This window comes from Larimichthys crocea, chromosome I, assembly GCF_000972845.2.
Source record: "Larimichthys crocea isolate SSNF chromosome I, L_crocea_2.0, whole genome shotgun sequence".
Lineage (NCBI taxonomy): Eukaryota > Metazoa > Chordata > Actinopteri > Sciaenidae > Larimichthys > Larimichthys crocea.
Genome location: NC_040011.1, coordinates 23007883 through 23020718, shown reverse-complemented (window position 1 = coordinate 23020718; position 12836 = coordinate 23007883). Strand labels below are relative to the sequence as shown.

The 12836-nt window shown below is 41.0% G+C and overlaps 1 protein-coding gene across 1 annotated transcript in view; it reads left to right on the top strand.

The window, feature by feature from the left end:
- The window catches only part of afg2a (AFG2 AAA ATPase homolog A), a 113406-nt gene that overhangs the window by 25333 nt on the left and 75237 nt on the right, over positions 1-12836 (top strand). Inside the window, exons 12-14 of the mRNA XM_010745920.3 lie at positions 6943-7152; positions 10466-10519; positions 10794-10873. Of these exons, the coding sequence (XP_010744222.3) occupies positions 6943-7152; positions 10466-10519; positions 10794-10873 (344 nt within the window). The remainder of the gene's footprint in view (positions 1-6942; positions 7153-10465; positions 10520-10793; positions 10874-12836) is intronic.

Below are 12836 nucleotides of genomic sequence, written 5' to 3'. Positions count from 1 at the left end.
CTCTTCAGTTTTAGTCTGAACTTTTCAGATTCACTACAGTAGCTAACAAATGCCAAGATTTGATCAGGAGCCAGTGTCAAAAAAATCAAGATTCGTGTTACATAAGACATTTTAGAGGACCTGTGTAACTGGTACAGTGATGTCTTGTTAAGACAAGTTAATGAGGAGTTGAAGATCATCTCCGTTTCAGCTTGCGATGCAATTGGCTTGAGTTTAAAAATGTTCTTCAGACTTGGGGAAAAATAAACAGAAAAGAAGCACGAACCAGAAAAAACAGAGCAAGGCTGAGTGCCAAATGTCATAGCTGAAAAAAAATCATGCAGGAAAACAACAACCATTAAGAGACACATGAATGCAGAGACCCTCCCTTCACGTCTCCCTACTTTATCATCCATGATGACACAATCTCAGTTAGATCCTTTCCATGTAATCAGCATTAGATATGTCTCAGTTGCATTTGACCATGCAACTGCCCTGTGAGCAAGCAGACTGGTTTACATCACACAGTCTTTACTTCATTTATAGCACAAAACAAAATTTATAACCCAACCAGCACCAACACTTATTGCTACACGAAAAACTAAAAGGTCATCAACAGCAGCCATCCCTCCCTCTCTCTAATGCACATTCAGAAAATCCCTTAACTACTCTTTGGACCACTGATCACTGAATCACCAGCACTTAAAAGATGGGGTCAGGCTTAGGAAGAGGGGAAATGACCCCGTGGCCATTTTACCTTCCACTGCAATGAAGATGAATCACTTTGCTTTCAGTGGATAGAGAGAGAGAGAGAGAGAGAGAGAGAGAGAGAGAGAGGGAGAGGGAGAGAGAGAGAGAAGAAGGAGGGATGAGAGGACAGTGGTGAGACTCCAGGATGTTTTGGAGTTTGCATGTGCAAGACATAACGGACAGGAAGAGGGCTAACATCATCCTCCACCGGTAATTGAAAGCAGATCGGGTCGCTGACGGTTCCTGCCAGCAACCAAAAAAAAAAAAAAACGAAAGAGAGAAGAAGAAGAAGAAATGTCCTTCCTATCCATCCACCCCCACCCGCCTCCCCTCTTCTCTCTGCAACACTCTGCACTGAGCTCACCCAGAGACGTTCAGTCCTTGTGGCCGGTTCCTGGAATTTTTTTTTTTTTTTATCCCCCTAGTGCAGCTCAGCTAAAGGCCAGCCGCAGAGCCCCGGACTTGATTATATCCACATGAGTGCAAACATTTGTTTCTAATCCATTTTATATAAGAAACTTCCAGTGGTGCCGGATGAATACACGCCTCAAGTTCCTCGGAAATCTTCTCAGATCACGTATCTAGAGACTTTTAGTTTTACAAATTATGCCTCTTGATTTATGTTATATTTATATGTAAATAAATTGAAAGTTCAGCCTTAATCCTTTGCTTGTTTTGTGACAAGACATTCTTCCTCTTTTTGACATCTTTCTTGTTTACCCAGCTTTTTTTTTTCTTGAAATAATCATCTTCCACTGTGCAGTCTGGCTTTAATATTTTCATTTGGCAGCTCTATAACAAGCCCACTTATTCCTTCTTTTAAACTTACTCCTCATCTCCCCAGAGTTTTTTTTTTTTTGTCTGAGAAGTCCCCTGCACCCTCCTCTCAACCCCATCAAAGGGCCAGAGCCTGAGAGGCCCCTTGTAAAGTTCAGAAAACAACAGTAAAAGATAATAACTGGGTCTCGTACAAAAAGGAAGGGAGGGAAGAAGGGGAAAAAACGCAGCACAGCGAGGTGTGAGTCAAAACATTGCCTTCTAATTCCACAGACACTTTGTTCGTGACAAAAAGCACCTTACAATTAATGTTACTTTATATTGTTATTTCATACAATGACTCCATTAAGTCTGCAGAGACTTAACCAAAAGAATGCAACAAAAAGGAGGGTCGATGAGACTTCACAGTGTTGTGTTGTTAGAGGCGACTGATTGATTTATGTTCGGATGATTGGCAGGTCTGACGTTGTTGTCGGTAAATCCAGAGATTTAAGGCCTTTTTTAAAGCCCCAGAACAACTAAATCGGATTCAGATTGCTGGTCATTTTCAGCATTTAATTATTAAGAATTCATTCATGTTGTATACTTGTTTACTCCTTAGAGTTTGACTAGAAAAGATAGAATCCCCCCCCCCATTGTTGGTGAGTGTTGAGTTGTCCTACAACTGAAGTGGACATTGAAGTACTCATGTGACACAGACGAAGCTGTCTCCGTGTGTTCGCTTGACCCACAGTGCAAAACGAATTTAAATAAATAAAAGTTATATTGTTTATGTAAAGCAGCTATACGGATTTTTCATTTTGTGTTGATTCTGGCACCCCCGGGGTACAGAAGTGGTCTCATTTGATCTTTTACATCATATTTTAAGGCAAATTGCTGGTGACCAGCAATAAGATGATTATTGTGATTATAGAAACAGTTAATCTTCTTGCACATGGTCTTTTATGTTCATTATATAGAGCCTTTGGTATTAAAATGAGAATATTTCATAACTGGTTAAAAACTGCGAGTGTGTTTAAAGTAATGTAGCTACAAGTAAAGACTTCAGACCTCAGTGAAACCTTTTCGAACAGTGGAAGCATGCAACGTGCATGCTCATCCCGTTGTCCATGTCTGCTTAAGATTTGTCTTCTGGGCTTATGAAAATGTAAAAATATCAAGTCCAACTTAAAGAAAGCAATGCTGTACATTACCTAACTGAGAGTCTAACAGCAGCCCCATTAATTTTAATCAATAAGTTCCTCTAATTCTTCCTGCTCACCTGCTTCCTGCATTTCTGTCTCTGTAAGCCTGTTTCACTGTTGCTTTTATCTCTCTGCTCTTTTTATTTCACTTCATTCCTCTCTGGGCCTTCAAATGAGTGTTCTGGATTCGCTCGCCTGCTTCCGGCCTATCTCCTCATCTCTGCAACTCTCCTCTCTCTGCCCCTTCCTCTCCTCCCTCCCCTCACCTACCCTCCATTCGTCCTTTCCTCTCTCTCGCTCGGCGCTGTCCATAAATTGTTCGGTATTTACAGTATGTGGCCTGACGCCAGGTTTCCATTAGGTGCTTCGTTCCCCCAGAGACGGCGCCGGTGGCCTGGGATGTGTTACCTCTGGATGGAGAGAAGGAGGGCAAGGAGGGGGAATGAGCATGAGAGGCAGAGAGAGCGAGAAAGAGGGAGGAAGAAGTGAAAAGGAGATTGGTAGGCTGCAGTGTTTAAGGGAGAGAACGAGAGATGGTGTGATAGTGAGGGTCAAGTGAGAGAAGAAAGAAAGAGTGCTGTTGAGATAAGACAGATAAGAAACAGAAAGATGGGGGAAGGAAAGGAGAGGAAGGTAGATGAACACTGCATTCATGCATGCTTGCTGTAAGTAAGCTGGGTGACAGTTACCTGATTATGATTATGTCTGCAGCTAAAGATTATTTTGATTATTGATCTGTTGAGCATTTTCTCACTACAAAATATTAGAAAATGATGAACCCACTGCCTGTCAATGTGGCCTGAGGTCAAGATGGCAATATCAAATAGTTTTTTTTTTCCAGCCTGAAACTGAAAGATATTCAATTTACAATCATAAAACATAGAGGAAAGTAGTAAATATTCATATTTGAAAAGCATGTTCAGAATTATGTGGAATTGCTTTTCTGTTGATTAATGACCAAATAATTTCAGCAGTAAAAGCAAATTTTCTGTCATTTATACAAGAAACCTGGTTTGAAAACAACCTGATTTCCTTAGATAGATTTCTTGGCCGTGTGTACACATCATCCAGTTTCTAATGGGTTTTGTACATTGACAAAAACTTGACACAGTTAGTGTATCACTGTGACGACCTAGAGGTAGGACGAAAGCAAAAATCATTACACAGTGCACGCAGTGCATCCTTGCATTCAAAATGATTCCATGCAAAGTCCAGCTAACAAAAGCATCTGTAAATCTCAATAAGTTGGTTTCCACCACTGAACTGTCCTCACTGTGCAGGAGTGCTCCAGTGATTGTAGCATTTACAATAGTATGCTTTTAGCCTCCTGAGTCCAGCTTTAAAAAAAACACTACATCCTACAATTCCCATAATGCAACGTAAGCATCTTCTCTTAAACTTTTCTGCCCGTTAAATGCCCTCATCTTTCAAACACCACACTCCCAGGCTTTCTCAAGCCCAAACTGTGATAACCATAATGACATCATCAGAGTTATTTTCTCAGACTTTAGAAAGCTCCCTCCAGGACCATCAAAGATAGAGATTATACAGCTGTTTTTAGTCATACTCTGTATGACCAGTAAACTGACCTTAAATTCCCCCATGATGTCAAAATTTATGTTTTTTAGTGTTTTCAATGTCTTAAATTTGTGTTTTTAATTATATTTCCTGGCAAATGTTGAAAAGTCCAATGAATCACTTTCTTTCTTATGACACCACCAGAGTGAAACATTTTTGAGGGTTGCTATATGCATCTACGGCGAGGCCTCACAAAAAAACATAACTTAATTTACTGGTTTTGAAGAAACCAAAAATCTAGAAAATATATTTGCTGGTTTTGCCTCTGATGTCCTTTGGTTGCTCAGCTTCAAATCAGAGTTTCTTGAGAGATAGATAGCTTTAACCTAACAACTTGCTAAAGTAGCTTACCACGTATCAACTGCTGCAAGAAAGCTTGCTCAGTAGCAAAATGCTAACCGTCATTACCTCACTCGGCCTTGCAGCTAGCCTTTCTGACTTAAACCTGACAATAAAATCACCTTTGTAGACTACTGTAATACCGGCTGGCTGATGGTTTCAGAGGTTGTGTTCAATACATACTGTAAACATGCAGAAATATATTTTAATGTGTAATGTGCCCATTTAGAATAAATCATTGTTCAAAATAAGGTCAGGGGTAGGAAAGAAATCTGATTACTGATGCACTGCATGTACTGCATATGCAAACTCATTGTATGACTTGCATAACTGGATTTCTTACCTGATTCCTTCTCTGCATGTAGATGTACTCGGAGAGAGAGCCACATGTGGGGAGAGAGAAAAGGAGTGTGGGAGTTGAGACACAGAAAGATAGGGAGAAAGAGATGGTATGAAGGTAGATCAAAAAAGAGATAGAGTAGAGAGAAGGAGGTTGGGAAAAATGCACCGGGGAGATACAGAAGGGGAGGGAATAATGGATGGTTAATGAAGAAAGAGACAGGAAGCATGGGAGAGAGGTCTAAGAGGGTTTTGGATGAGGGCTTCTCTTCTTATCTACTTTATCTCCTCCGGTTGTTCACTGCCGGACTCTCTCCCTCCCTTCCTCCCTCCTTCAATCTGTCAGACAGACAGCTGTTGGCTGACTCTCTCTGTTGTTGTTCACTCTATCCAGAGTCTCCCTGATTCAACCCAAGTCCTCCGTTCCTCCATCTCCTTCCAAATATGCTTTTACATTTTACTTCCCTTCTCTCTCCCCCTGACCCCGTCATCAGCCTGGAGAGCTCGGAGTTCTCTGCAATTTACTCGAGCGGTCAGAAAGTTAAAAAGGTCCTCCGTTACATGAGAACGTCAGTGACATCAGCGTGCAATCAGAGTTTGTTTGGTCTGTTGCCTTCATTGTTGGCGATGTGTTTGTGTTTGAGCTGTCACAGATTAGAACTGAATCATAGTTGAGAAGAAACAGAGTGAATTAGAGCAGTATATTAGACCACAGCTGATCATTTATTAGGATTTGGCCACTTATTGTTGTCCTTTCTGAAACATATGATCATTTTGTTGTAATTGAACCTGACAGTTTAATTCAGCAATTCATCTTTGATTAGATTCCAGACAGGGTTGCTTTCTCCTTCTTCCTCTTCGTCATCTTCTTGTTTTTTTTTTCTGACCACAACACCTTGTTCTTCTTCTTCATCCACATCTTAGACAACCTCTTCCTGTCATGTTCATGTTTTCTAAGACAACCTCATGTTCTTCTACTACTACTTCTTCTTCTTTCATGTTTTTCCTTCTTGCGTTTTGTTTAGGGATGCACCGATTGTGAAATTCTGGGCTGATACCAATAACAACTTGGCTGATGGTCAATGCAGATGTTTTTTCTTTGTTACATGTATTGCAAACTGCATAACGTGGATCTTTCTCGAAGCGTCCTAGAAGCGTCTCTACGCTTGGCTACGCATTGAATATGCGTCTGTTCTATTTTTGATGCTTGACGTGAGCAGCACACGTCAATCTACACAGAGCAACTCGAGCGGGCGGAAGCCAGACACAGAAAAAGCAAAGAGAATCCGGTGGATTTTCAAAATAAAATACCCCTTGCAAACTGCCGGTCGTAAAAAAGCGGAACTAATTAACTACGTAGCATATTTACACATGTAGAAGCATGTTTAGAAGAACATGCACCGGGAAAATGGCAAATCTGAGCAAGTAAACAAAGTCTGGTGGGCTAAACGCTCGCTTCTGGTGGGGTTTGAAGTCACGCGCAGGATGGACCAAAACCGAGGTGCCAGAGATGTGTGCAGTGGGGTTTCGGAGCCTCCAAAAAAAGGAAAAAAGAAAGGTTTCTCCTCAGCACAGCGTTCATGCAACATGTAAATCACATATAATCATTAGCCACTGCAATCGGTGAATGTCTGTTGCCAATGTTCAGCCGATGCATTGGTGCATCCCTAGTTTCGTTAGACTTTCTCGTTATCCATCATTTTGTGCAAGCTAGGCACTGCAGCAATATACTATAGGCCGTCTACATGGGTTGCATGTTAATTAATTATTAAATAGGTAGATCACCCTTAGTGTTAACCTCAAAATGATGGATGGTCTTTTTTTCTGTCATTGTTAAAAGACTTGAGTCAATGACTGGATATATTGGGTTAATGCAAAAAATCAAAGGATCTATATTGATCACTCATCATATCATGTAGCTTGTCATGTAAATTTAAGGAAATATTTCTGTCTGTTCAACTAAGTTTTCTGATTTTATCTTGCCTCCTCCTTTCAGGTCCACTGGTCAGACATCGGCGGGATGGAGGAGGTGAAGCTGAAACTGAAGCAGGCTGTGGAGTGGCCTCTGAGGCACCCTGAGGCCTTCACCCGCATGGGGATCCAGCCACCTAAAGGAGTCCTACTTTATGGACCCCCAGGCTGCTCCAAGACCATGATAGCCAAGGCACTGGCTAATGAAAGTGGACTGAACTTCCTGGCTATTAAAGTGAGTTTTCATCAAATTATTTATAATTCTTTTTTTGTTATCTTTTATTTTATTTGTCTAAAGGTTTTCTGATGTGCAGTGCATGATGGGTTTAAACTGAAAGAGGTGCTGGCCTAAAGGTTGTTGAATTTCCCAATTGTTGTTCACAAATCTGAAGAAAATAATACATAAAAGGTGGCCATTTTCATATCATGTTTTGGTTGAGTGATCTGCCAAAACACTGCATATGACTCAGTGGAAAAGAAAATACGGGAATGGAGTTGATCCAAAAACTCACTCAAAGAAAATATGACAAAGCTTCATCTCAGTTATGATGCAGATTTCAGTTAGCCAACGTGTTGTGAGCAAGTTTTCAGAGGCGAAGCCTTAGCTTGATGACTGATGATTTGTTGATTCAATCTCATCTCACAGTCGAGGCCTTTTCAGCTCAACCTTTGTAAATAACTTCACATAGTCTGTGCAAATTGCCTTGCCATTTCCTCCAGACTTTACTAACAACCATATAAGCAAAGGAAAGCTGCTGAAATGAAAGTGATTTGTTATAGCAACATATCATATAAAGTATTCAAACCCAAGACTCCATCTTCTTAGAGCTGCTTTCCCCAAAAGTCCACCTGTCAAAGTTAGTCATTTGAGATTTCCAATTTAAAATAATTTCTATGGGTGTCAAAGCTGTAGTGGAGATGTTTCCCTGATGACATAGAGGCCCTACTTCCTCTGCAGAAGGCTTCCCTGTCTGACCTCTGACCCTGTGTTTGTCCCCTCTCATTCATCACCCCATCCTCTCTGCCACTCGCTTTGTCACCCTCACCTCAGCCCCGTCCAGTCTCGGTTGACAGTGATTGATTGATCATCTTGTTGAATTTTTGATCAGTGAATATTTGCAAAGCTGTTGCCATGTGAGAGACAAAACTTCGACGGAATCTGTCAACCGGGGTCATTAAGTTGTCAGCAAACGTGGGTGTGATTTGCAAGCGTGTTTTGTTTTATTTCACAATGTAACATTGCTCAGGGACAAAGTCTTAAAATGTATAAAAGCTTTGTAATTGTAACTTCACTTTATTTACTATTGTATTAATCCTACATCCTTCAACGTGTGCAAGGGGAAAAAACACATCACATCATGGAAAGTTGATGTATTTTTAGATAGATGCTTTAACATTTGTATGCTTGTGCTTTTTGATCACAAAGGTGACTCAGAGGTCAACTCATGAAGAGAAGCTATTACTAGAAGCATCATCCTATTTCCAAATATGCCCTGATAAAACATTACATTTCACATTTTCACAAATTCAAAATGTTTTTACTTCACTCTATTGTTGAAGATCATTCGCTGAATGATATTTTTAAAAAAGAGTTGCATACTATAATCTTGTGCCGCACTTCTCAAGTCTCCAGGAAGAGTATCTGCTTCATGAAAAGGGTAAAAAACATCCTGTCCCTCCTGCTGAAAGCCGCTCTCCAGCATCTGCAATAACAGTATCAGGTTTTCCCAATGCAGCGGTTGCTTTGACATAGATACGTTATCCAGATTTAAATGTGGATACTTTAAGGCTCTGCCTGTTTCCTCTGTGTGAAAAAGCCCTATTATCATCTTGTCAATTTCAGTTTCCTCTCACTGCAGCCACTCAAACGCACTCACATCCGCAGATGCGTACGTGCATGCACACACACACACACACACACACACACACACACACACACATAGCTCGTATCTCTGCTGTGTCAATGGTTTTAAACTCACCATGTCCAACCCTTGGCACTGCCACAGAGAGAGGAACCTGGGATTAATGAGTCAACCTCCACACTTACTGCAGGAGACAAAAGGGCTGGGAGTTAAGTGTCGTCTCCTCCATCAGCCTAGAGGTGTTGAAAGGGTGGATTGCACGGGAGGAAGTTCTTGTGAGAGCTGAGTGGATGTTTATCTGCTTGTGAGCGAGGGAGAAAATGAGTGAAGGAGAGGGAGAGGAGGACAAGAGGGGACGGGTTAGTAGAATTAGTGGTGATAGTAGTGTTAGGTATTTGTGGCGGTATCTGTAGTCCACACTAAGTCGGCTAAATCTTAAGAATGCATTTGACGTATGAAAACAACATGCATCATAGGTGTCTTCATGACACCTTTGAAGTGTCCACACTGAAATACCTAAGCAATTGAAGAATGACTTACTCTCTTCTTCCTCCTCTTTGTCTTTACAGCAGTCATCTGCTAGGACAGACAGACAGACAGACAGACAGACAGACAGACAGACAGACAGACAGACAGACAGACAGACAGACAGACAGACAGACAGGTTATTTTGCTTATGAGTCTTGGTTGGTTAAGGCTCTTTGTCTCATCACTTATAGCCAAAATATTAACATGCAGTATTTTCAGTAATGCAAAGATGTGTTGTTTTAAATGTAGAGGCTGCACAGATCTATCTCTTTTTATATAATTTTTACATAACTATAATTTAGAAATAGAAAAACGTAAATACACTAACATTGAACAAATACTGACATCCAAATTGAGCAAATTCAGTCCCTGTTTTTATTCATTTATTTTTTCATATTTGTCGAGCTCATTGTGGACCATAGACCATATAAAACATGGATGTAGCCTGCTGACGTCACCAATAGGTTTGTGAAGAGCTGCTGTCGCCATCGTTTGCATGGGGCAGTGTGTTTTTGACTAATTCAGCTGTCCATTGCACAAATTGTTGATTCAATCTAAATGTGTTGACATTTTACCTGTGAGGGTATGCCAAGCAATAGCAGCAGTATAATAACAGTAATAGTACAGTACTATTGCACTAGCACTGCTGGGGGAAGACAGTAGTAGCACCCACAGCACTGTTGTGTTCACACGACGGGGAATTTCCACAGATATTGCACACAAACATAAACCAGTACACGCCGTACAGTGAGTATTGAAACGACACCGTGCAATTACAGCACGCACACCCTGCTGTCCTTCAAAATATTCCCACACTGTGTTATCACTGTTTCTCTGTGTTCCTCTTTTTAATCTCCAAAAAACGCCACAGAACAGCGGCTGCTTCTCTGGTTTTTCAGGTGTCTTTTTAGCTCTTAGTTTTAACCGTCCGCAAACACAGTGTTGAAAAATATAACCATGATTAGTCATGAGTGTCCTGAATATAATGGTAATTATTTACAGCTGCTCGAAATCAGTTGTTTAGGCTTGTCTTCAGACATTGTTAGATTACTGTATGTTTTTTGAGTTGTGATTCAAGACCAAAAGATTTCTAGTTGTCAATATGTCAAATTGAAGGCCGATTCTTTCCACTTAAACTTACTGTTTAAACTTTTTTAGGGTCCTGAATTACTGAGCAAGTATGTCGGCGAGTCCGAAAGAGCCGTCAGAGAGGTACGTAATCTTAACTCCTTAACTAGGTCCATACTGCTGTTATGTTGACGGAAAGTTATGCAAGCTGACATTCTTTTGTGGACTAATTTAACCTTCCACGCCAAAGTGTTGTGTTATTTATATCTGTTGATGTAATGAACAGATGACATGTGCTGTAATTTCTGGCATTAATGAGTGCTGTATTTCCTGTGTATGTTTGTGCTGGAAGTGATTCATTGGTCCTGTTAAAGATTTGTCCTGTTTTCCTCTCTTCTATTGTTGCTAACACTCGCAGGTGTTTCGGAAGGCAAGGGCCGTCGCTCCCTCCATCGTCTTCTTTGATGAGATTGACGCGCTTGCCAGTGAAAGAGGAAGGTAGAGCACTTCACTTCTCTTAACACCACGGAAAGAGGCCTAGAATTAGAACAAAAGATGCAAAAGAGACTGTGAAATTAATGCGATAAACATAGTTCCTGCCCACGTGATACATTTTCGCTTCCTGTCTCAATGTTCCTCGGGCGATTGTTCACTGTTGACCACTGCTACTGTCCACTGTTTACTATTTTCAGCACTGTGGTCACTCATTGTCCAGCGATGACAAATGCACAGTCATCACTGCGGTCTGCTTTAATTTACCATCCCTCGCCTGTGTCCCAGCTTGTCTCACAAAGATTCACTTATGAATGGATGGAGCAAACATCCCAAAAAGTCTGCATGATTGCTCTTTCAAAGCCAGCCACTCGGGTTCCCATGGTGTCCTCTTAGACTTTTGCGGCTTTTCGCTACCGGCGAACACAGAACACAGTCTTGTCCGGAGGCGCTTTAGTGGGATGGCACTGGGAACATCTGTGGCTTAAAGGAAAGAGGACGGGGGGCGGACAGAGGACACAGACCGGAGGCGCACAAACACTTCATTGTGCCCGTCCACAGCAGATGGGGAAGGCCAAATATGCAGCATGCTTCCTGGTAAACCAGTCTATGAAACTAAATGTTGTAGGAAGGAGCACAGAAAGGCCAACAGGCCGTCCCTATAACTTTTCCACGTGGGCCCTCGCTCAGATGCTACACAGCGTCTAAGACTTCTTTATCTTTACCAAATCCAAAACCATTTGTTTTGTATTACTTTATTTTACCTGCAAGTCCCATTGTGATTAGAAATCTCAAGAGAAACCTAACAAACGTAGCAGGTGTACAAAATCACAACATCTTAAGATGTGACATACACAACATGATCATATAAAATCATATTCAGACAAACTTCTTTATGATGGCACCTTTATTATATTCATGTCATTCATAAAATTTTCAGAGAGCAGAAAAATCTCTATCAATCCAAATAACTGACACTGTATGGTATGTTACTAAATTATTTATTTGTTACTTTTACTTTTGGTTTGATCACAATTCATGCTGATTTTATACACTGACATCACTGATAGTACAAAGAATGGACAGCATAAGTGTAATGGTTTCTGGTTTCTAAAGAGATCGTTTTAAGCTCAAAATAATGCTACACTGGCCACTGCCATGTTGGCAGTCCGGTTTCTTCTGGATCTGAGGCGGGGTGAATGAAGCCTGGGTGCTCAAACAGCAGATGAGTTAAAAAAAAAAAAATTCAGACTGTCGTGAATGAGGAAATTAGTCATAGGGACTAAAACCATTAATTTGTGCTGTGAAAATTGACATTTTAACATTGGGACTTATCAAGACTGACTCATTTTGAGGTTCTGGAGCCTGCCTCAAGTGGTTGTTTGAGGAACTGCAATTTTTTGCACTTCCACATCGGCTTCACTTCATGGCCACAGAGGTTGATGCTTGCTTGACATGTTAAAAAATATCAATTTTATTAGCTTTGATCTTTAAATCTTCTATCAAGGCAGGCCAGTGTTTCTGGAACTTTTTGAACTTTCGCTTTAGTTTAATGCAGTCTTTACTCATTTCCAGTGTACAGGATACATTTTATTGCCACTTGTCTTCATCAATCCATTTTTTTGCCACTGACATGTTATCTACTTTCTTCTGTATGAATGAATCTTCCCCTCCTTATCGTGATGTTCAATTTTCCGAATGCACTCTGATTATCCATCCAGCTGTGGACGGCTGATATTACAGTACAGCAAGAGTTTGTCAGCTGGCTGCGCTGGTCATGGGGCTGGACCCACGCCTCGAGGCCACTGGCCATTTAAAAAATGCACTTAGTGCTGATCTATAAAGGTTATTTATTGGTCTTCACTTCCTGCCATGTTTAATCAATGAAGTGGCTCACGCACGCCGGCAAGAATTCAAAACTGTTGACACAACCAGACAGCCTCTGCTGTGTAGTGTGTGTGTGTGTGTG